The sequence below is a fragment of the Podarcis filfolensis genome (genome assembly GCF_964270895.1).
Source record: "Podarcis filfolensis genome assembly, chromosome: 5".
NCBI classification, from domain to species: domain Eukaryota; kingdom Metazoa; phylum Chordata; class Lepidosauria; order Squamata; family Lacertidae; genus Podarcis; species Podarcis filfolensis.
In genome coordinates, this window is record NC_139608.1 from 98,459,924 (window position 1) to 98,484,170 (window position 24,247).

At 43.6% G+C, this 24,247-nt stretch overlaps 2 protein-coding genes across 11 annotated transcripts in view; one reads left to right on the top strand and one right to left on the bottom strand.

Annotated features, from left to right (window-relative positions):
• Window positions 1-23,817, bottom strand: LOC310763386 (cysteine-rich DPF motif domain-containing protein 1-like). 8 transcript variants are annotated; one of them, XM_083615384.1, is made up of 4 exons: window positions 10,980-11,395; window positions 7,566-7,782; window positions 5,791-5,902; window positions 1-3,575 (listed from the first exon to the last, which is right to left on the bottom strand). In XM_083615384.1, the coding sequence occupies exons 2-4, from the start codon at window positions 7,676-7,678 to the stop codon at window positions 3,417-3,419; spliced, it is 384 nt and encodes a 127-aa protein (XP_083471510.1). In that variant the 5' UTR covers window positions 7,679-7,782; window positions 10,980-11,395; the 3' UTR covers window positions 1-3,416. The 8 variants fall into 8 exon arrangements, 4 of the variants coding, with proteins under 4 accessions (XP_083471510.1, XP_083471509.1, XP_083471508.1 ...); XM_083615383.1 differs by having other exon boundaries at window positions 10,987-11,035; XM_083615382.1 differs by lacking the exon at window positions 10,980-11,395 and having other exon boundaries at window positions 7,566-10,593.
• TTC38 (tetratricopeptide repeat domain 38) overlaps window positions 3,587-24,247 on the top strand; it is a 79,418-nt gene continuing 58,757 nt past the window's right edge. The window contains exon 1 of one of the 3 annotated variants that reach the window (XM_083615687.1): window positions 3,587-4,217. In XM_083615687.1, the coding sequence (XP_083471813.1) occupies window positions 4,089-4,217 (129 nt within the window). In that variant the 5' untranslated portion in view covers window positions 3,587-4,088. Of the gene's footprint in view, window positions 4,218-12,381; window positions 12,490-24,247 lie in introns of those variants that run through there. The other 2 variants (XM_083615689.1, XM_083615688.1) reach the window with 2 other exon arrangements.

A 24,247-nucleotide genomic window follows, 5' to 3' on the forward strand; every position in this document is an offset into this window, starting at 1 on the left:
TTTTGTAAAACTAGAAAATATTTATTTGTCCTATTTGATTAACAAATCAATACTGCATTTATGAGCTATAAAAGAGTATTCATAACAACAGGAGCCAAGAAACAAAGCAGGGTTAAGTTCAGGCACACTCCACACCCCCATGACTCATAATCTTTCAGTGCATTAAAATACCCTTACAAATAATGCCTGTGGCAGCAACTCCCTTCTGAAGGTTCCTCAGGCTGCAGGTGGGGCAGCACAGGTGAAACCAGGCCCCCCCCATGGCAAAGAGAGTCTCCAGAGGAAGAACTGTGAGGGGAGAAACAGCTCCCCCATGAAGACCCCTAGGGCTGGAGGGTGGGGCAAGACAGGTGTAAAAAGGCAGGTTGCAGAAAATTTTTAATATAGCAAAGCACTCCAGTGCTACACGAAAGAGCAACTTTTAAAATTAAAGGTGATAAAATGCTGCCTGCCACAAAGGCTATATTGAATGTGTGACGAGCTGTGAAAGGGTCACCTGCTCACATCCAAACCACACCTCTTAAAGCTTGAAACAGTAGAGCTAAGGGCATCTATAACTTTAGGGATTGTGTTCCTCATCTACATTTCTCAAAGACAGACGCAGCCTTGGGAAACAGGATAGGCGATGCTAAGTGAAGAGGGCATGGCTGGTCTCCCTTAAAGGCCTTGTGTGGATACACCTTCGATGCATGCAGTAGATGCTCAATCACTATTATTTCCTCTATTTCTGATGTTAAAGAGGTGATCACTGGTCTCTGAAGTCAAAATGTCACCAGCTGCACACAAGAGGGACCAGCACGGTTGCAAAAGTACGAAACATTTAGGAACAAAAGCCATCACACTGAAGACCTGAAGTGTTTGATGTGGATGCAATATTGGCTGAATGTTGGAGGAGTGGAAAACAGGTGGAGGAACAGAGAGAAGTATCCTGAAAAGAAGCACTTCATACTATGACCTTTTGTAAGTTCCACTTTACTTGCTTGTAGTACAAAGATTAAATCTATAGCAGAAATCACTTAAATTGCACCTTCTACTCTAAAATGCATATTTCTATCATATGCTACTGCTTAAAGTTCAAGGCTTACACAGTACTTGTCACGTAGGCTGCTGAACTTTTGTGTGACTAGAATTTGTGGCTCCATTATATAGAAGACAGGCTATGTGTTCAGCAAATATTGAACTAAGATGTCAGGCCACAATCTTGAAAATTTCCTGCAGAAGTCCCACTGATGTGAACAGGAGATACTAAAGAGAATTTAGTTTCTCTAAAATTCAATAGTTTTGCATTTTATTTTATTTTTTTAAAGTTTCTTTACAATTAGATGTATTATTGGAATTTTGTATTTGATCTTTCTTGGTAGCCTAATTTAGGATGTTTGATCCCTTTGCTCATTATTCCCCCAATTCATTTGAGACTTCTGAAGATTGTAGTAAAACATGTGCTTGTTAAGGAAAGCTTGTAATGAGTGACCTGTTTGACACTAAGCAAGTTATTCAGTCTTGGGATTGGGACATATTCTGAAAGTCAACATTTGCCAAGTCAACCCCTGAAAGTTACACTTTGCTAAAATAACATATAGTGTTGTTGTTAGCCAGTCATAAATATAGAGTGCATTTTTTAAAAACAATCCTACAATATCATGACTTATTTGCTACCCTCTGGTGGTGACATTTAACACAGTAGCAAAATTATATGCACGTTACTTAGAGATATGTCCCTTTGTTTTCAAGAGGGCTCACCTCCCAGGTTTTTGGTTTTTTTAGGATTGCACCTTTAGGATGCCTCCAGGTATGTGTGTGTTGTGGGATCTGTGCTCTCAAACGCAAGGTTTTTTGCTGCATCCATATGACATCATGGTAATCAAAATGCCAGCCCACATTTTCCCCATTTAATTTAGTGTTCTCTTTTCTGGGGTAAGTGTAGAAACACCACCACCTGTTGTCAATGACCCATTTGCAATTTCTCAGCAAAACCTTTATAGTATGAAACCCCTATGTGGTGCTCTACTACATCACTTAAATTCATTGCACCTATGCAATATTTATCTATGAAACACCCTTAAAATGTAGCTTAATATCCAATAGCCAAGAGATTTAAGATAGACGGAGAGGAAGGTCATTCAAGCTATTGTCTGTTGATGTGTTTGGATAGGCTGTGTGTGCTAAGGAGAGATAAGACTGGTCATGCAATGGTTATTAAAATACAGCTCCAACACAAGCAGACTTCTGCAGTCCACATAATTTGCATGGCTTTGCTTCCCCCTAATGTTATTATTCATTTTATCCTTTCTTGCATCATTCTGGTTTTACCAGTTGTGGAGAAGAGCAAAGGCACTGAAGATCCTCCCAAATCACTGGGACTCTTCCTTTGCTTCACTGCCCAGCTTTCAGAAGCAATGTCTCCAACTGCAGGTCTGTATTTGCAACTGAAAGAGGGTGAAGTCTTCCTTTTAACATAGCAAGCAAAATGAAGAATGGTGTACTCTGTATCCTGTTCTGTACTTTATGGGAGTTCCTGTGCAACTGCAGCTCCTACAGAGCCTTAGGAATGGGCTTGATCCTTTAAGTGTAGTTATTTCTATGCAGGCTTCCATAGTCATCGGCTGATAGATATGGACTGCTGAATTGTTGCTCTACCAGAACCACACTGAATGCGGCAGGATCTTGGTAGTTTTATTTCTTATGTTTTTAACCAGCCCTTCTCCAGCATACCTACTGGCTACTGGCTATGACAATGGTTGACATAAAGGGGTAGCAAATGAGCTGCCTTGGGTGTTTGATTTAACCAACACAATTTTCATTGTTGAGCTGGAGGATTTAACTACTGATAACATCCCCTGGCATAATTATAAGATTTTAGCAGCTGGAAAAATTCTGAGGTACAGTTAAAATGTGGTGATGGCACAGAGAAGTTGGAGTCATGTTGAAAGTCATGACGACCCTTCATTGCCCCAGGTGGTAAGTTTTTAATAAAATATGCAGAGAGGTGATAGAACAGTCATAAATGCTCGTTAGTTATATGTATGGTAATCACAGTTCATTATTCTTCTAATCTGGTGATAAAACTTTCCTGTTTAATCAATCAACAAGTCTAAACAGGAAAACAGCTCTGCCTGATGTTGCTCAGGCTTGTTTCCTTACCTGCAGTGGAAACGTGTTCAGGGCATGCCTATTGTTTAGTCAGAAGTAAGCTGCACTTTGTTCACTGGGGCTTTCTGCCACGGCTGTGCTGCCTGGGGCTGAGGGATGCTCTAGTCCAAAGCACCTGTTGGGCACCAGGCTGACACACTGCATTGCAGCCTCCGTGCGAAAAGTAAATCCTCCATCTGAACTATCTTATAAAAACTGTTCTAGAAGAGATTCATCAGACACAGCTTTATATTTGTTACAAAAAACACACTTGGGCCAAAAACAACCTAGTTTTTCTTTGAAGTCTTGGAATCTCCCTTTTTTGAAGATTGGTGTTGAGAATGAGTTTTCTTTTCCAAATCTTGCCTTATTTCCACTGGAAACTCATTTAAGTGTAACTTAAGACAGGGGAGGCAGAATCTTTTTGCGTAGAAAAGGCTACAGTCCTGAAAAAGAACAGAGAAATTCCTAAACTCACCAAACTTAACACATTACATCTACTCTTATGTATGGCCCCAATCCAGCCAAAAGGTTAGTCCAAGTGCTTTTAATGAGGCGTAATTGTGACTAACTCATTTCTTAGCTTCAGTGGCACCTGAAACTCAAAGGACTTGAGGATGCTGCTGAACTGCTCCAGTCGCGCCTCCTGCTCCTGAACCCCCCTTGTGCTCAGCAATTAAGATACATACAGATCCAGCCACTTCTTAAAATTTAACAGCCGGTCTTGCCATCTGGGGTGGCTTGCGCTCCACCTGCTTGTATGAACTCTTTTAAATGTTCCTCACAACCAGCCTCTGTTTGTTTATTACATTTTACTACACCAATTTTCAGCAAGTGCAATACACTGCTGGGCCCACACCCAATGGGGCAGTAGCTCGGTTGCAGCTGGATTGAGGGTGACTAATTAATGAAGCGAAATATAAGATCAAAGGTCTCTTTAATCCAGCAGGTGAATTAAGATGTCCACAATCCTCCTCCACTTAAGGAAATCGTGGTCAGAAGACATGGTAATGGTCACTGGCCATGCAGTCCAACCCTGTTCATGTTTTCTCAGAAGTCCCACTATGTCCAGTAGAGCTTTCTCCCAGGTAAATGTGCACAGGATTGCTTTTTAATTTAAAAAAATCTGCAAATCCATGGTCTCTCAATGGCTAAATGGAAGCTCCAAGGCCAGAGGCAATGAAAAGCTGAATACCAAAAGCTGTGGGCAAACAACACAGCAACACTCTTCTTGCTTTCAAGCCCTGCTCACCATCTTCACTGCAGCCCTTATGGAAGCTTACCTCACGCTCTCTAGCCATTTGGAACTACCACTCCCATCACCCCTGACTCTTGACCAGGTTGAATGGGGCTGGTGGGAGTTCAACATATGCAGGGCATCAGAGTGCAGAAGGTTGACCTATGGCCAACATTAATGGAGCCTTGGCCTGACTGCATGGGGCTCCCTGGTCAATTACAACTTGTGCAAGGTCTATATAACGAGCCTAAATAAATATATTTTGCTATAGGCCAATGAAGGGTGTAAGATCTGTTCCAGGAGGAGGCCAAAACTGATTCCTATCAGACTTGCTTTGAACAAATCTGGAATCCTTAGCTCAATATCATTTTAGAGAACTGGAAGCAGGGAAAGAAATGGGTTATGGATTATGTTTTTCAGAGAATCTTACAGTTGGAAGGGAAACATTTAGCATGTAGCAGATGTGATGAAACAGTTCCTCAAGTTGCACAACTTGGGAAAATCCGTTTTTCCTGCAACGCCTCATAATGGTTCCTTATATCCACAACTCCTTCAAGTAAGGGCTGCCTGTCGTGACGCAACGTGTAGCATTGTGGCTACAGGAGATAACATCCAGAGAAGCTTGCAACACCAAAGCAACCCACAAATCTTCATCACAAGAGAAGCCAAACAAAGCTCAAAAGCTAAGAAACAGTCTCCCAAAAGGACTGTGTGGTTTGCTATGTCCTGTGCAAATGAAAATAAATGGCAGAATTCTTGTTGCCCCCCAAAACTCTAGAAACACAGCCTAGGGGAGAAGTGCTAGGGGCTCCTCAAGGGACACTCTCAATGCGTCAGCAAAATCCAATTTTTAGGATTCTTTGGAGGAAGTCACAAAAATGAAAATGGCATAAAACCAATATGGTCCCTTCATGGTCAAATAATCCAGGCATTAGGTATGGCATGTTGCTATGGTGAGCAATGTAAATAACAGGCTCACACTGGGCAGTGTGACTGGCACCAACTGTCCTGAGATCACAAACACACCCACCCAGTAGTTAAGGTCCTGTGGTTCCATAGCATATTTATGAACATTCAAGCAGCGGAAGAGCAAGTATGAGATGGCCAATTGTTCACCTGCTGGTGGAGACTTTCTGTTGAGCCTGGCAGGAGATTCACAGAAGGCCTGGGAACAGAATGACCCTGAACTATTGATAAGAGAATGACCAGCGAAAAGGAGCACTTAAGGTGTTGATCCTTCAGAGGGCCATTAAAAAAAACTGAATTATGGAACTGTATTTTGAACTGTAGTATATAAAAGGTAATGGCAAAGCAAGGGTGGAAAAAAGGTTATGTTCCACTTGGCTTGATTTTCAGCCTCTAGGTCACAGCCTATGGAACTAACATCAGAGATATAAAGGCAGCAGGCATCACGTGCTACTTACTGTGCCAACACACACATGCTTGCAACACAAACTGCACTGAGATCCAAGTATGAGGAATTTGTCCTTGTCAGAGGTGAATGGATCCTTCATGACGTAGGATTCCTCCAGAAGGCTGGGAAAGAATCATTCCACATTTTAAAGAGATAGCACTGGCAAGGAGCAACTCACATTCCCATATCCAATCGTAAGGACCAGGTCAGTGGCTAATACTCAACAGGGATTATATCTGTACTGAGTAAAGGGCTGAAGGGCTAATGGCACTGAGTCAGGGCAGAGCCATTTTCAGAGGAGAGGCATGATACCCTTCTCACAGGCTTTCCATTCACCACTGTGGGAAGCAGCATACCAGACCTCCCTCAAAAGTGAACAGGAATGGAAGCTTTAGCTGAATCCTTCCCTAAGCTCCCCTCTTCAGCTGACTTTCTCAAGACAAAGGCGAAGGCTCTAGAGCGCCACACCCCCTCCCAGCAAGGATCACAACAGTGGGGATGTCAGGAGTTGCTTTCTTTCCGGCGTTCAGCAACCAACTCCCGTGCATGAGCCAAGTCGCAGGCAAGCAGGAGTGAGCAGCTGAGGGGCAAGACAAGAGAAGGGATCTGCCAGAGACGGCCACCGTTTTGTGCGCTCTCTGGAATTAACCTGCTGTTTCCAAAGGACAATTCTCACACTCCAAAAGGGCACAGAACAACTTGCTCCTGGCCCCGACCCTTCCTGCCTTTGGCAGACACCAGATGCTGAATGCTCCAGGGACCAAAATAGATTTTCTCATCATGAAACTAGGGGACTCTTGAATGCAGCTGAAAAACAGTGAAGGGTCACTGTGAGGCAAAGGAACAGTTTTGTTTATCACTGACAGGTAAATTGAAAATGATCCTTCTCCCCACTCCCTGCAAAAAGTAAGGGATAGAAACATGGTCCCCATTAAATATCAAGCTCTCAATAAAACTGTGCCCCATGTTAGATGGCCGCAGTTTCCGCTGTCTTATTAGCAAGCCATTCTTGAATCCATAATGCAGGATTCTGCAACCTGGTGCCCTCCAGATGTTTTGACGACAACTCCCTTCAGCACAGGCCAGCATGGCCAATGCTGACTGTGGCCACTGGAAATTGTAGCCGAAAACATCTGGAGGGCATCACTTTGCAGTAAGGCCATAGCTATAGGTCACACTCTGGAACTTTCATTCTCAGTTCTCAGGAAACAGTGAGCAGAGCTCAAGATTTCTAGCAGGGAATTCTTGAGACCCTCACCAAGTATAATTTCTGGACCTCTTGAGAAGTGAACTTATAAGAACCAGTTGTTCTTGGATGCCTGCTTGCCACATTCATACTTTATGTGGGAAGAGGCCCGACATCAGTTCAGCTTGAAGGTGCCATAAGGCTCTTTGTACTTTTTTGAAAGCAAGACTCCTCAAATATTTTGGTCCTAGCTACACATTTGGCAAAAAAACACATGACTGGGACTCCCCTTCTCTGTGCAGGTGCAGACCCAGTTTTCAGAAGACACAGGTGTGGGGAGGTGCTTACACACAGAAACTGTTACTTTTCCCAATTTCATAGGAAAATCTGCTTGGGGTGTAGCAAGGAGAAAGCAGCAAAGGAAGGGAAGGGAAGCTGGGGACCACCCATCATGGCTGCTCTGCAAATCCCTGCAAAAAGAGACCAGGTGGCTGAAATTCCCACCTCTGGGCTAGCCAGTGGCCCTCGGCTACATGGCATAGTGGAGATACTATCATTGGTGGACAGCACAGGGAGTAAGTGGTAAGAGATGTACTTACGTAACACAGGCAGCATTTGGAGGTTTCTGTCCGTAGTAGCTGTACGGGGCAGTTAATCCACACAACTCACACTCAAAAGTGCCACAGCACTGGGACTCCTTGCTGCACTTCATCTGGGAATGCTGCCGACCAAATGCCCCAACAGATGGATTTGTACGTGGAGCCACTCAGCTAGTCCAGGACTGTCCAGAGTGGTCCACATGTGCTGCACCTGAAACTGAAGGCTAGACTTGCATTAGCAGCACCCCATGTTCTTACACACCCAGGGAGGGGGAGGGGTCTTAATTACCTCCAGTGTCAGAGGCAGAATGCAAACAGTGAGGCCTTGCATCTGGCTGGCCCCCATACAGGGAACAGAAGGTGGGGCGAGGTGGGCTTTTGATTTAAATAGGGATCTTCTCATCTGCTCAAAACAGTCAGCCATTTCATAACATCTCAAAGCAGCCAGTGTGGAATTAAGATGGGAGTTATTATTTGCTTACTCTGAAAATGTGTGGAACTCATGTCACCAAATATTCTGGGATTAGCAGCTGGGGATAAGACAAACCTAGTACTTTTGAGTGTTCAAAGCACATGCCACCTTTTACAAAGAGCAAGGAGGAAAGGTCTCTTCCCCAACAGGTACAGAAGAGACAGCAGAGGAAAGGAGGCCGGGAGAAAGAGGAAGAAGAATGACTGACTAGTTACAGGAGCGCATGGGGATCAGGTTACATGTTTTAGCTTATTCATTACTACAATCTTGTAGATGAGAGTATCTCCATATTGCAGTTTGTAGGCATGTGCAGGATACATGAGTGCTAAGGCTAAGGAGTAATTTGAACTGGGGACTAAATACAGCGGTACCTCAGTTTAAGAATAGCCCTGCTTATGAACTATTCGGTTTACGAACTCCACAAAACTGGAAATTGTGTCCCGGTTTGCGAACTTTACCTCGGTCTAAGAACGGAATCCGAACGGTGGAAGGGGATCGGTGGTGGGAAGCCTCATTAGGGAAAGTGCGCCTCAGTTTAAGAACAGTTTCGGTTTAAGAACGGACTTCCGGAACAGATTAAGTTTGTAAACCAAGATACCACTGTATTAACTATGCACCAAAACTCTCAGCACTTACAAACTTAGTGTACCTGGGAAATAGGTCAGAAATCTCCTTCTGATGTTCTAATTTTGAATGTATAGCAGGGATTGGTGTTGTTGTTGTTTAATTAAAGAGAAATGGAGGTGGAGCATTTAGTCGCAACCGGGCTGTGTTGTGCAACTGCTCTGACCGTCTAGGTGGCTCCACCTTAAACGAGTTAACCATGATTGGTGTAGAGTATAATGAGATTTCACTGAGAAGATAGCATGATGTTGAACCAGTAGGAGATTAGACTGTCATTATCATACAACTATTTGCACTACAAGACATGCTATTCACCACCATGCGCCCAGTTTATATGCTCAGCCAACTGAGGGCTGTGATTTCCACAGGGTGGGAGCACTGGGATACGATGCTTGAACATGCTGGGCCAATGTCCTTCACCCTCAAAAGTGTTGTGGGGGGAGGGGAGGATAGTCACACAAATCAAGCCTAAGGGCATAGAGGCCAATGCATGTCGTGCCCACATAACACATGTGCACTGCTGGGAGGGAATCTTCAGGCGTGTGATGTGTGAGCTGGGAGCCAGTAAGGATGGAGGTTCCTTCCAGAAGCTCTCTTAGAAATCCAAAGAGAACAGCGAAGTAAGGTGGGCAGGTGTCGTGTTTTACTTGCTTCTCAACTTCTTATGCAAGCCTTTAAGAGTGACTATTTTTATGTGGCTTTTAATTCTCCACAGCTGCTCTTTATCAGCGAATTGTTCTGCATATTAAGGTAGCACAAACAGATGTACTTTGCACAGACAAGCCTGAACTGAATCTTGGGTATATGTCTGGGAGGCCTTCCATACCCTTTATTTAATTTTACCAGATTAAATTCATACTGGCACTTGTGGCCTTCCTCCGCTGCAGGGAGTTCGCACACGTGGTTATTTAAATGCCAAGGAGGACCAATTAGCATATTTACAGCTTTGGGTAGCAGAGTGTTCTCAGGATCAAGCTGCCCCCATCTACCCCTGAAGGTGTAAACTGCCTCCTCACCTCCATTCAGACATGATTAAAGGGGTCTCCAAGGTATTAGAAAGTAGGAAATGGGATGCAACAAAACCCTCAAATCATGTTGTTAGAGAGCAATAAAATAAGAAGTTAGAAGAGCACAAACATTGTATTAGCTGCATATATGCTAACCATAGCATGCACATCAACGGCAAAACATGGAAGTCAGCTATTTTATCAACTCTTAGTCAATGAGGGGGGGAAATATGTGGACTACTATGTGAATGAATAAGATCGGGGCCTGTAAATATTTGGAGTTGGGGTGCTCATCATCATTTTTTCATTTATTGGTAATTATATTAAGTAACTCGATTTGCAAATGTAAAATGAAGGTATCAGATATTTATTTTTTAAAAGGGGTGTTGTATTACTAGCTGAGGGAGAAGCGACAGGGAAAATCCCATATGCTCAGCTGGTTGTAACCCACCAGCATTTGTGGAGCCGACAGCAGGCACTTCCTTCTTCTCTGAATGTGTGCTCTGCGTCAGAAAGAGAGATGGAGAGGTGCAGGCAGGTGAGAAAGACCAAGAGCATGAATTTGTGATCTGTGAATGGGAGGGAGAGAGGAAGAGGTATGGTTCCAGCAGGACTTTGCAGACTTACCACCTGACGCTGTCTGGGTGTGAAGAGCAACAGCAAATGACCCTCTTCTAATTTTGTTATGCCACAAACCCCAAATAGCAGCCAGTTTGCGGTACCCACAGCATTTTCTCAAACTTCACTATGTGCCTCTTGGTCCACAAAGTTTGGCAGCCCCTGCACTCAAGGTCAGGAGCTCCTTCAAGAATCCCACTCCGCCCCAGTAAGAGAACCATGAATGCCAGAGGATGCCCTGCGAAGGTGTGAGCACCGTTGCCCTCTAGAGGGCAGGAACAGAACTTCCCGGTGCACCTCCCGCCCCGCCCCCCCCCCGTGAGAAAACTCACAAAGCCGGCCATTACATTCTAGTTGTAATTCCATTATTGACAAGGACACGTCTATCTCCACATCTGTTTTTCGTAGACCTGGCAGCAATCAAACTGCCAACACACTGGCAAAGTGAAGCGGGGGCCGGTGTGGTTTCAAATTGGATGGGGGGGCGCATGCTGAAACTACGGCGGGAAGGAAGAGACACTTGTGCAACGTGCAGCTCCGCGTGCAAGAGGGAGACGCGCCTCCGAGGGCCGAGCGCGGAGGGCCGGACTCTCCCCGCTCGCTCGCCAAACTTCTTCCCCACCTGGCGCGCTCCCTGCAGCAAGGCGGGCCCCGATTCTGCCCTAGAGCAGTCGAGACCGAAGTGTCACTTACGCCGGGCGCTCCCTGGCCGAAGGGGCCGCTTCCTAAGGTCCGCCGAGGAGGCCCCACTTGGAGAGGGCAGCTCTTTGCTCGGACCCGAGCGCTGCTGCAAACAAAAGACCTTTACTTCCGAGGAAGCAGCGGACAGGACCAGGCAGCGGACAGCAGAAAGAGAAGGCGTGGCTTTAGCTAATGGTCATTGCAACGTCAGCTTCGAGTCAGAAGCGCCTGCAAAAAATGACTCCGGAGGCCCGCGGCGTCGCGCTGCTCTCCTCTCTTTGGGGCTCCCAGCTCTGCAGCCGCTTCCTCTTCCTCTGCTCCTGCCCGGCGCCTCCTTTCAAAGGAGCGGGAGAGAAAGGCTCCCTTCGGGGAAGCAGAAACCTTGCAGCGGCTTGACTTGACGTCTTCCAGTTCTGAGATAGTTCGCTAACTCGGACGCAAGTCCCACTTACATGACTTCATTTCCGAGCAAACCTATAAAGAGGACCAGCGGAAGTGAAGTCTGCAAGCAATAAAAATACTTGGAATTAAATCCCGCCGAAAGGGACAGGTCTAGGCTCCAAGTAAATCATAGAAGTGTAGAAAGGACCCCAAGGGCCATGTGTCCCCCCCTCCAAGGCACGAGTCTAAACTAAATCACGCAGGTGATAAAAACCAGTGTAGTTCTAGTTCCTCCACAGGTATAAAATAAACCAGCTACGCCGGGGGGGGGGGAATTAAATACATTTTCATCAAATTTCACATATAATAATAATAATAATAATAATAATAATAATAATAATAATAATAAATAATTTATTATTTATACCCCACCCATCTGGCTGGGATTCCCCAGCCACTCTGGGCGGCTTCCAACAGAATATTAAAATACAATAACCTATTAAACATTAAAAGCTTCCCTAAACAGGGCTGCCTTCGGATGTCTTCTAAAAGTCTGGTAGTTGTTTTTCTCTTTGACATGGGGTGGTTTTATTTTATTATTATTATTATTATTATTATTATTATTATTATTATTATTATTTTGCATTGAGTGATTTTCATTGACACTAAATGCACAGAGATTTTCGCCTTGTTCTCGATGTGGGTCTTCATTCCCCCTTGTTCCTGATCTTCACTCAGCCTCTAATTCCCTGGCAGGTGGGGGTGGTGCCATTTTCTGGTTTGCCTCGGGTGCCAGAATGTCTTGGGCTGGCCCTGAACTAGAATGCCTGACTAGGTCTTCCCTGCAGGCTCATTGGCAACGTCTCTCTCGAGAGGAAGAGAGGTTGCTGCTTCTTTTCCTTGCTCCTCTCAGAGCTGGCTTGCTTGGAGAGGGTGGGTAGGCGTGTGCAGGCAGCGGGAGCAGGAGGGCCCGGGAGCTCTAAGAGTTGGCAGTGGGCCCTCAGCTGAGGTGTGGGTCTTGGCAAGTGGTTAGTGATGCTGACTGTCAATGTTGACTCTGATTACAAACACACCCTTGCAGCAGCTGCCCTTGGAAATGCCCACACCACTTGGAGAATTGGGGAGCTGCAGGTGTGAAACAGTAAGTTCAATGCAAACTTTAAAGAGGTATCATTTTGTAAAGGTTCAGCTCTAATTCTTCAGTAAAGATAAACAATAATTCTTCAATAAAATCTGCAGATAGGAAAACTTGGCTTGACTGATTAATTTTAGCCAGGATTCTGTATTCTGTTGCTTTGGCTTATTGTTAAGACCTGTGATGATGTAACTTAATAGTTTCCCCTCCTATCATAAGTTTTTTTCTCATTTCCAGAAACATTTCTGGTGGCCACTGCAAAGCCTCTGAGGTGGAGGGCACTAATTTTGGGGGTGGCATCCACACAACATTGTGCTGGAGTCAACAGCATCCCATTTCCCCCCACCCTTCCTCGGGGGAGGGGATCTAGTTAGTGCAGTTAAGGGGGGCGTAGGTGCAAAAGCTTCAAAGCTGCAGCTGTTTCAAAGTGGAACCATCTGATTTGGGGAGGCGGTTGATGTCTGACGTGTTTTGTGGCATTTCTTGGGAGAGCTGCTCTACTGCCATGCTTCCTCAGCTCTGGTTTGGCACAGCTATCCAGCTGTCTGTCTATCTATCTATCTATCTATCTATCTATCTATCTATCTATCTATCATCTATCATCTTCGCAGCAGTGGAGCAGGACTTGTGCACCATTAAAAAGCCTAACCTGGAATTTGGCTGCTCAACTCTTTGTTGGTGTGCACGTCCTGGGGCGTTTGTAAAGTTTGCAAAACAGGTGAGGCATCCAAGGTGCTTGTGGTGAAATGGGCTGCCTCCTCAGTAGTTCCTCCTCCCCTTCCTGCAGAAACCAAGTCTGACTGGTTGTGATTCTCTTGTGGCACTGGTGGGATGTGTTAAATTTGTAAAAGGAAAGGGGCAGTAGGAAGGGGGACAGCAAGGAAGGGTCAAGCAAGCCCTTTGCCCTTTGCCATGGAGCCTCAAACTGCCCACTCAGTCCACTACACTGGGCAAGGGAAAGACGAGAAGCACTGTAAAACATTCCCGGCTGGGCTTGTTGCTGGTGGCCAAGTTCTGCCCAGCTCCTATTTAAGCACACACACGTGCAAGTGCAGCAAGAATTATGCACAACAATTGCACAATCCATGGTACACTCAGATGCTTTCCGTGGCCAGACAATTACAAAAAAATACTCCTAGCTTGGTCATTTTTGTACATGCTCTATGAAGTGTAGCATATGGGAAGCATGGGGAAAGGGCAGGCAGGAAGGGAAAAAATAGGCACTTTCAGTTATGCACCATGCATTGGTGTTGCCTGGATACCATAGATGTAAAAATGTATAAATCTGTGAGGAATGGTGCTGTACTAAATGATATTCTGATAAAAGTGGAATGAGAAGGTAAAGAAATCAGCAGATTTCCATCCAAAAGCACCTTTACATCTGTAAAAGGAATGGATCCCCCCCACTCTGTCTATACCAAATGCCAGAATTTCAGCTAGTGTGGAAGTAACATAGGCAGAGCATTTTATGTCCTGTCTCATACTAGACTTTTAGTGTTCAATATTTATTGGACCACATATGTGCCACATTTCAGTTTGCTAAGTATCCCTAACCAGGTTCAAAGGAGCTGCAGGGTTGCATGGGCTAACCCCATTGCTCCCATTGCTGACACACCGATTGGCCACCCACTCACCCAGGAGCACATGCAAACTGATGTACACATGCAGAGCTGCTCCATGGCAAAGGCTGGTGGTGATGGTCCTGGCCCAGTCAGGAACACCTCTTCAGAGGAAGCCCTCTAGATGTGTAGTGTTACTTCTTATGTATGCTGAAGACACAGTTGCTAGGGGTGCCATGAGCAGGGGTTGGGGTAGCCTTACACAATAGGGTTCATCTGAAATATCTTTAATAACCCATGAGTTAGTGGGCTGGTCTCTAGATTCAGTAGCATATATGCTGCATTTGTCAAGATGAGTACTGTACAGTCTGTGCACACCATAGCTCAGCTGCATGCTCAGCTGCATCTGCATAAGCACATGCATGGCACAGTAGTCCCACAAACATATGGGGTACAAAAGATGAAATCAAGGGCAATGTGTTTCATTCCTGAATGTTATTACCCCTCATGGCTCTGCAATTGATCCAGCCTGATATTAATAATGCCACAAAGTAATTGTAAAATAATAGTAGTAATGACATACAAATAAAATAGTGAAGCAAACAAACGCCTCATGCAAATGACAGGACACTTTTACTATTAAGGTTACAGTCTTCCTCTTTGGCAAAAAGGCACTCATTACACTTCACACACACCCTCTCATCTCAAACATTGTATATTGCTGTATTTTAAGAGATTAAGAGATGATAAATTAGGTCACCCAAATGAAATCTCTATTTGAAACAACAACAACAATAATAACAGGGTTTTTTAATGCAGGATACATATACCAAAGACCTGTTCCCCAACCCTTTCCTGCAGTTTTATAACACCCTCCCTCTTTGTTTTCTCACCTGACAAGAGAGGTTGAGGGAGGCACGGGTGGAGGTTTAAGAAACTGAGGTTACACCGATACTGGTTCTTCATCCAGACCAGTGGTATGGGAGTGCTTGCAGTTCATTAAGTGTAATCATTCCATAATAGCTTCTGTGAATAAATGGGATGATGTGGAGGGCGGCACTGAAAAGCAGTTTCATTGGGAATTAGCACTGATTAATATTCGGAGCAATCCATTTTTCCTTACTTCTTCCTTTCTGTCTTTTTAAATGTGCAGTTTTCATTCAGTTTTGAAAAAGCCAGCTTAAGAATCAAATGACAAGATAAACCATTTTTTTGCCGTTTATTTTTCTGGCTTTGAGCCCCAGGTGGTGAGTGCTTTTCCTCTCAGGATGCCCAAACAGAACTCTGTTGAAAAGCTCTGCATCAGCTTGGGATGCTGACCTGCAGGTTACAAAAAACCAGACCCTGCGAATCTTATGAAACAGAAAATTTACTACCTCTGCTTCATCAGAAGGCTCTTCATAGACGGGTTGCTTCATGTCCTCATAGGCAGACATAATCACAGCTTGAAATAAATTGATCAAAACGCAGATCATCACCATCATGAATGAAGCTAGAAAGAGACCCCCCAGAATCCTATTGGATGTAAAGGCAGTGTCTTTAAAAGCCGAAACACAGTAAGAGAATACTGTCTGAGCAGAATGAGTCATTGTGTTGTAATTCCATTCGTGTTGTCCAAATACCAGGTAACCAAATGCCATGTATACAAAGAAGTACACCGCCACCACTAAAGCCATAGAACAGATGCCAGGAAGGGCTGCTAAAATAGATCGCTGAGCCAGGCGCACATCGTAAAAGAATCGGGAATACCGGAGAGTTTTCAAGACTATGAGGAAGACCAAGAAACCCAGAGTTATCCGCAATGTTTGATCAACATGGGAAACTTTATGGAACGGAACAAATTCATCTGGGTGAAGTAAAAACAATTCTGTTATTGCAGAAGCCAATTTAAATTTGAAGGCAAGCTGCAAAAGGAAGAAGAGACACACCCCCTTTATCCCAAAATTAATTAAATTTGAAACAGTTTTTATGTATTTTAGCCTTTGTTGCTCCACCACAGAAAACTCATCGATGATGTAAAAGACAAGAATATAGCCAACAGCTATATAGACAAACTTTTTCATACCACTTAGCTGCTTGAAAATGGGGAGTGTGTATGAATGGATCATCAAGCTTGTGTTAACAGGGCCTAAATTAGAAATCTCAAATACAACTGAGATACTGCAAAATAAATCGACATCTGGATTAAAAGTTGTCATCTCAACTATCAGTGCCCAGGTATTTTCATCAAGCCAGCTGCTCCCTTTTAAAGCATTGATTCTTTTTGTTGAGTTATGCAGTTGCTCTTCTGGATAAAAATTAAAAGTGTATCCTCCTGCTCCATAAGTGTTTAGTTCTCCATATGAATTATATTGCCAAGGATCAGTGAGGGAGTGGTAAGTGAAGCCTGGAAAATTGGCAAAATTATTTAAAACAGACCTATTGGCTGTGTTTGCCCAAGACCCAAAGTGGTTTCTTTGCTCTTCACTGTCATGGCCATACTTATGAAGGCAATGGCTTGTACTAATCACAAATTTATGTACAAAACTATGTGGATAGAAACATTCTTTTATTGTATTCTTTGCTCTAACTTGCCGCATTCTGGGTAACCCAAGGATTTTGGACCAGGTATCTGAAAGATAGGATGGTTTGTTATTGTTGTGGATCAAAGGCAAAAAGACATTGCTAAGCCAACTGTAAATGTGCTCTATTTTAGTGATACTTGAAAGCTCCGGAGAGAACTTGTTTTGAATATCCTGGTTGTAGTAAAAACTAGCAGTGTTTTCCATTGAGTAAGCAATGTTTAAAACAAGAATTAAAAAGACAAAGTGACATATTATGTCCTTTATGAAAATGAAAGCTTGTTGTTCAATCTTCTGTTTTTTCTTAAAAATTGTGATTTCATCCTCTTCCAGGGGTTGGTAGTGCTTGGTACCTCTCGCTCTAACGAGATCATAATGCAATTCTCGCATATCATCAGCATCCATAGTTGCATCTTCCAGATTAATCTCTAAGAAGGTGTTTTTGCTTGACCATGGAACATTTTCACAGTATTTGGGATAAAGTGTCTCCAAGGCTGAAAAAATCCCTATGGTCAGAGTTTGAAGCAAAAATACACATGCAGAAAAAGAGATGGTGGATGCAGTTAGCCACTCGAATGATGTTTCATAGTCATAGTGCAGACCATAAAATATGATAAAAAATGATGACACGGCAGATATGACCAAGGCCACCATCCACAAAATAGATTGATTCCACCATGAAAACACTATTTGTGGCTTTCTATAAAAGAGCATGTGGGGAATATTTGGTGGTTTTATCTGAGGATACATATCATTCTTCACATAATTATTACTAGAATTGATATTGGGCTTAGAATCTTGGGTTATGTCCTCTTCTGTTGCAATTACATTTGCATCACCCTCAGAAATTGTGCAGTTGGTCCAACTTTTTCCTCCCTGTCGCCATTTTATCTTTTTTGATTGTTCCAGTTCGGATGATTCTGAGACACTGGAAGGCCTCCTTGGGAAATTAGGTCCTGGGATGTTTGAACCAGTTTCTACAAGGTACCACTTCTGCAGACGCTCCTGCCAATTTCTAAAGTCCCCAGACATGAAAGCAGAGTATTCTGGAGGGTAGGTCTCCATTGCATTCAGTGGTGAAGGTTCCTTCTGAGAATATTTCAGGGAAGCTGTTACAATCATTTGCAAAGGAAAAGCAATGAAAGCACTTTGGATTCCGATTATTATGGATCTCAAATATTGTAACTCTTCAGAAAACATGTTTCGATCCTCATCTGCGTTGAAGAACATAACGTTGATAAGCAGGATGCACAACAGTATTGCTAAACAACAAGAAAGCCGTTGAAGCCTGTTCAAAGAAGTTGAACAGACAGGAGCAAAGATCGAGAACCATAAGTGACAATCCACCAGGTCATTGGCAATGTTTATCATTAAGAAATCAATTTTGTTTAAAGGTGCTGCTGGCTGAGTAACAACTAATGTCCTCTCTATTAGGCCGTCTGCCTTGTCAAGAGCAAACCATTTCCGGCACATGAACACCCAAGACTGTTTGGAGTATATGTTTTCCACTTTGACTCTACTCAAGAACCAATCAGGGGAAGAACCTGCATTATTGTGCCAGACTTGAAGGCAATAAACTTCTCCGAGGTCATTCTTACTCGTCAAGAGAAAAGTATCAATGGCCCCTCGAAGAAAAGTCGGGTGTTTGGGGTGTCTTAAGCAATGTACGTCACTGACAGCACTTTGGCCGATTAGCTGAATAAAAACATTGGCTGTGGTTGCTGCTCCAAAACGGCTGCCTGTGTATATTGTGACCAGGTAGCACACTTGATCAAAAGGATCATTGTCTGGCAAGACTATGGCATGGTCTCTGCTCTTCAAATCGGCCCTATCTTTTCTTATTGTCCAAATAGCCAAGAAGATGTATACTATCAAAATGAAAAGTACCGTCAACATTGTCACAGGATTTTTGTCGTTTTGGGTTAACTGGACCTTTTTCATTTCTACTGGACTGGGATATGCGGTTACTTCCCCAGCCAAAAAGTTGATGTTATCTCTGTAGGTTCTTCTTGGCTGAGAATTTGCAGTCCTTGGAATACGCTTTTTGCCTGTGCAAATGCAATGTAATTTTTGCCAACTGGTCTGAGGGCCAAGGCTGCAGAGGTCTTCTTTCCAATGACTTTGGACTCCATCCATGTGTAAGCAGTTGGCAGTAAAAATCACAATGCCAACTAGCTGACTTACAGAAAGGTCGGATTCTAAAACAATGGATATGTTCAATTGTTTTGCACTGTTGCCTTGGAATATTGTTCTGAGCAATGTCTGGGAAAGACAAAATATGTACGGAGTCTGAAGTGCACAGCCATTATTACTGGAGCTATTTCTCCTTGGTATTGCAGGTTTGTTATGGAAAATACTAAAAGCCGCTACAGCAAGATTGCTGTTCCTTAAACCTAGGTATACAAATGCCTGGAAAGTGACCTTTAGTTTTGGCATAATCTGAATGAAAATATCTTTGGAATTCTTACAGACTTCAAAACTAAATTCTCCAGTTGTTTTAGGGAGTTTGCTGCCATGTCCCATCATCAACTCAAAGATGACAGTTTCTTCATTTTTTCTGGTCATTATAATTTCTGCTGTATCAGGCATGATTCCAAGCATGTCACCATTAGATTTGGTGCCTATCATCTTGAATCCAGTCACCATTGTGCCAATGTTATCTGTATTTGGCAACCAAGGAAAAGGATTCTTGTCAAACTCATAAACAACAGTGGAGATCACAGCATCCACTGGTAATTCATTGTTCTCCAGTCTCATTTTGGGATAAAAGCAGTTCCTGCAGTCTTTTCTCTTTGAGAAAGCACTGATAACATCCCACTTTTCATCTTTTCTTAATGTGATGCTCCAACCATTGGCTTCCATAATAGTTTCACTCTCTCCAGGAACTTTACCTTGTAAAATTAGGTCCGCTAAAATCTCACTGACAGAGATGGTTTCCTTAACCCCAATTTTGTGAACAGTTCTATGTTCTAACAGAGCAGCTTTCAGGACATTGGACAACCCTGCAAAAATACTAGTGCAAAGAACCTCTGTTTCTTTAGAACCTAGGTTGTCATTGCTCTGCCTATGCACTTCTTCACTTAAATCTTTGAGTTTTCTGATGGCAAGTAGTTGCGATTTCCTATTTATTTCAGTGGTTTCCTGTGTTATCTGAGAAATACTTGAGATCATTTGGTTTGTCCCTGTTACGTCTATTGTAGGGATAGCTGCAGACCTATTTAGAAGGATTTCCCGCAGTTCAGTTTTAGAGGAATGAAATTTTTGCAAGGTTTCAATATCATTTAAAGTAGAAGCCACCATGTAGACAAAATAACCTGCCCTAAAATAGTCTCCACTTTTGAGAAAGGATGCTATTGGAGCTGTGGGTCCATGGGTTAAATCATGTAATTCATTTATTATGGCATCATTTTGCTTACCTTTCAATGGACTATTCACTGTTGTCTGTAAAGTTATTTGGGAGTATGCTCCAAGTGCATCATAAATTTCAACATATACTGTTAAAGCACCAGTGGGTAAAAAAGTTGGTGGAGTTTTAGGCTGATGTCCACAATACACAATTGTCCCCAATATACCGTTGTCTGGAGAATGTAGTCTAGTAGAGGTCCATTTATCTGATACTGCTTTGACTTTATATGTAAGAGGCAAATTTTTATCTTTAAACCCACTACAGTGAACAATGAATTTTGTCAAGAAGGACATTCCCATGGCAGGGCTAAGGACACACTTTCCCGGTACTGGTGGAAAGTTTACAAAAAATAAGTAACTATAGACCGATGACTCTCCTTTCCACATGCTCACTTTTAAAACAAGCATATATGATTGTTCTCTCATATTCACAAAACTCAAAGAACGTATACATAAGTATGGACTTGATCTTCCAGTTGTAGTCTTAGAGCCCCAGTCAAAATGTATTTCGGTGGAACTTGGTGAGAAAAGTGACCAGTGGTAGAGTGGTCTGCTAGATTTTCTGCAATTTAGACATTTACCAGAAAGACAAAATCTTTCTGTTGGTATTATTGACCTACCACAATTTTCAATACATGTGATATTCAGCATCAGTGCAGAGTCAGACCGCACATGTATCATTTGCTGAGCTTGAGCCGTTCGGCTTCCTTTTTGAACTACCAGGAGAAAATAATAAACAACATTTTCCTGAAGCGTTTTGGGTAGAACTGTTTGAACTGGGTCAGAGGAAGCTGTCCATTTCAAATCCACTTGTTCTGGGTAACATTTTCCATTTCCACTTAAGATCATGGATGCAAAGTCCATTTTTTGTTTAGTGCAGTACCAAGTAAATGTGAGTCCTTCAAAGGGTTGGGCTGCATCAGGATCAGAAGAAGCGGATCCATCCAGAGTCCACTGGCTAGAAAAACCAACTGTCTGCACAGCACCTCCAGCAATGACAGCCACAAGACTACCTGGTCCAATCGCTACAAACACTGAATCAGAGTCTTCCACACTCTCCAAAGTATCCATTGCAATTAATTTCACTGTAAAATTAAAGAGGTACAAACCATAATCTAAGCTAGATGCAGGAACTTCTAACACGAGAAGATTTCTCCTTCCAATGCCAGGTGCATTAAATGGTTTTGACCAGTCTGGAGTACTGTTCACATCTGGGATTTTGTAGATTTTCCAGGTTAGGTCTCGTAGTTTAGAACCTGGACAATTCACCTCTGTGTCAGCAGACAAAGTAAATGGTACCCTTTTAATATGGTTTAAGATACAGTTTTTAGGATGAGGTTTCTGGATCTTCACTTTCTTAATTAAACAACTCATTTGAAGGCAAGTCACTGTGGATTCCACAGTCTTTGAAGCATAAGTGTGGACTGTAGCTTTCAAAGCAGCTTGAGTCTTCCCAGTTCTTGTGCAGTTTACCTGGGCCACATACCCTGCATACAGGGCAGGGTTGAAAGGTAAAACTGTATGAGGAATGAATTGGGCAGCATTTCTGACACGATCCCTGTAAGCATAGGTATTGTTCCAAAAGAGGTATTCTTTCCTTGAATCAAAATATTCTAAGTTGAAGGCCCACTTGAATTGCAAGAGAGGGTGTTGCACTGGAATAAACCACACAATATAGACCACACTTTGTAAAAAAGAAGGACCACTGTTGAAAATGTGAATCTCTATATCTTTCCTTGAAAAATAACTCAGAAGGGCTCCTTTCCTGTTAAGGTATAGATGTACACTGAACTTGTACCACCGTAGTTGGATAAACTCTATTGCGATCAAATAAGACAGAGTCTGATGCTGATAGAAAAAGTAGTGAGTGCTTGAGAGGTTGCCAGAGGAACTGGCAGCATTTCCTCCTTGGGCGAAATAGTAAAGCCCCTGTGTGCGGCTAAAAATGTAAGTGCCCATCTTGATTTCCTGTGTGTTGAGAGTGAGGTGCGCCCGGGGCTCACTCTTTGATGTTAGATTTAAGGTGGTATTAGAGTAACCAAGTTCTCCACCTAGCTCCCCAGAGGCCGCCTCATCTACACAAAAGTAGATACTGGCCACTGTTTTCTTCCTGGAATGCTGTGGGATATGCACAACAGTGTAATTGTTCTGTAGAGCATACGGATTGTAGAAAGTAGACCAGACCCTTCTACCCTTAACATCCCATAGTCTGTAGGCCATTTTTTGGGAGTTGACAGGTAGGAGGCTCCAAGAGAGGCTGATGCTCTTATGAGAGATGCTGAGCAATTTGGAATGGGTACTGCAAATGTGTAGCAGAATGGGTTCCACCTGCAAATCGAGGCTAAGTCTAATCTGGGGCCTCTGCTTAATGTGGAGGGACGAAATATATATCCCTTGGTGCGTGTAATGCACAGTCAGGCGATAGCTGAAGAAGGATTTGCAATTGTGGTGCAGTTCACCACTATGGTAGTGGGCTAAGTGTGCAGAATCTGGATGACAGCTGGTGGGGAGGAGACGACCCTGCCGACTGCTGTAGTGATAACGCCAACTTGAAGCCTTGAGGTGTGCACACCAGCCCAGCTGCACCAGCTGCCACTCGTGGATGGGACGTGTGAGCGGCCAAAGCAGGAAGAGGTGGACATCCTGCCCAAACACTTCAATGCTCAGGTTGCGGTGAAGGCATGCAGGTGTTGTGCAGGAAGGTGACGCACACTGTATGAGGATGCAGCGGGATGGATGGATGTCTCCTCTTGCTAACTTAGGGCCCAGCACTATCCGGCCTGACCAAAGAATCATCTTACACATGAAAGCAACCTTCCAGCGCCAGCAGCAGTGAGCAGATGGTAATACTGTCTGCTGTTTCCCAGTCTTTGAAACAAATCTTACAGCTGTTAAATGATTATGCCCAGGATGCCCATCCTGCAGACATGAAGTCTGGCGTTTGTCCTCTTGTAGCTGATGGATGTAGTTTTGTTGGTCAGAGCATGTGACCAGCAATGGAGGTAGCAGTAAATAAGGGGTCATGGCTGCTGCATATTGAAAACGACCCCAGCCTAAGAAGAGGAGAGTGAAGAATAATGGAAGGTGCATCTTGTGGATGAGAAAAAAAACTTGGACCAGAAGCAGCCACTGTCTCCTGATAGCCCCAACTGCCATAGAGTGAATGACTGGGAATTCTAGAATTCTACTCATCACTGGGCAACCAGTATCCATGTTTCCCAGCTCATCAAAATAAAAATAAAAATCTCCTCCCTTGATCATAGTACCTGAACAGCAGCAGTTCCCTAAGGTCTCAGGAAGATGGTTTTAAGAAGCTGTTTCTTAAAACCCCATAAATTCATCCTCCTCAGAGGAGGAAGAATGAAAAACACTACATAATTCCTCTGACGGCTGAAGTAATCCCCCACTCCAGTTTTTGGAATTGTGCCCCAGGCACTTCAGAGGACGCTGCAGCCTTTTGCTGAGGGAGAGGAGTAGATTTTATCAGGTTGCCCTCTTCTTGATTCTATCTCAGCACAGCCTGCCTTTTTCTGCAAGCACAATGTCTCTGCAGCACAGTCTATATGCTTAGACTCCTGCACTGCTTTCCCTGGACCCAGAAGAGGGTTCAGGTACTGTTGCTGCCACCATCTCCTGCTCTGATGTCCTTCCTGTGTACAGAAGAGGAATAGCTCAATAAAATAGCCCTTCAGCAGGGCTAAGGCTATATATGCACCTGTGCCAGGAGCGAGGGCACAAGGCCACCAACCACACAGCAAGCATTTTGGGTGGGAAACTGCAGGCAAGCAGTAGGACTACTCTGAGGCTCCCTCCCACCCGACAGCAGCAGCAAGGAAAGGGAGAAAATGAAGAAAGGTTCTTTGTAATTTCATAAAGTTTTAGTGGAAAAAATAGCTACAGAAGGAAACTAAATGTGGGTGGGCGAAGGCGCAAGGCCACTCTGGAGGGTGAGGAGAAGGGCTGTGAGGGAGCTCAGGCAGAATAATCAGGACGGCAGATAAGGCTAAAGTCAATTAGAACAAAGATAAGATCAGGAAATAAAAAGGCCCAAGTATTGCAGAGCAAATAAAAGGCTGACTACTGTCAACAAGGCAGGGAAGAAAGCTGGAGATGTGCTGGCCCACTTCTCAGAAATCTCTGCTCCTTCCTTGTCATGTGACCAGGGATATCACCTGACCCAGTGCCTGAATGACACCAGAAATAAATATGCCATTAAAAAAAAATTTAAAAGACCCAACG

Coding starts and splice junctions, on each gene's coding strand:
- LOC310763386 (XM_083615381.1), bottom strand. CDS start 23,269: ATGATCAAGGGAGGAGATTTTTATTTTTATTTTGATGAGCTGGGAAAC.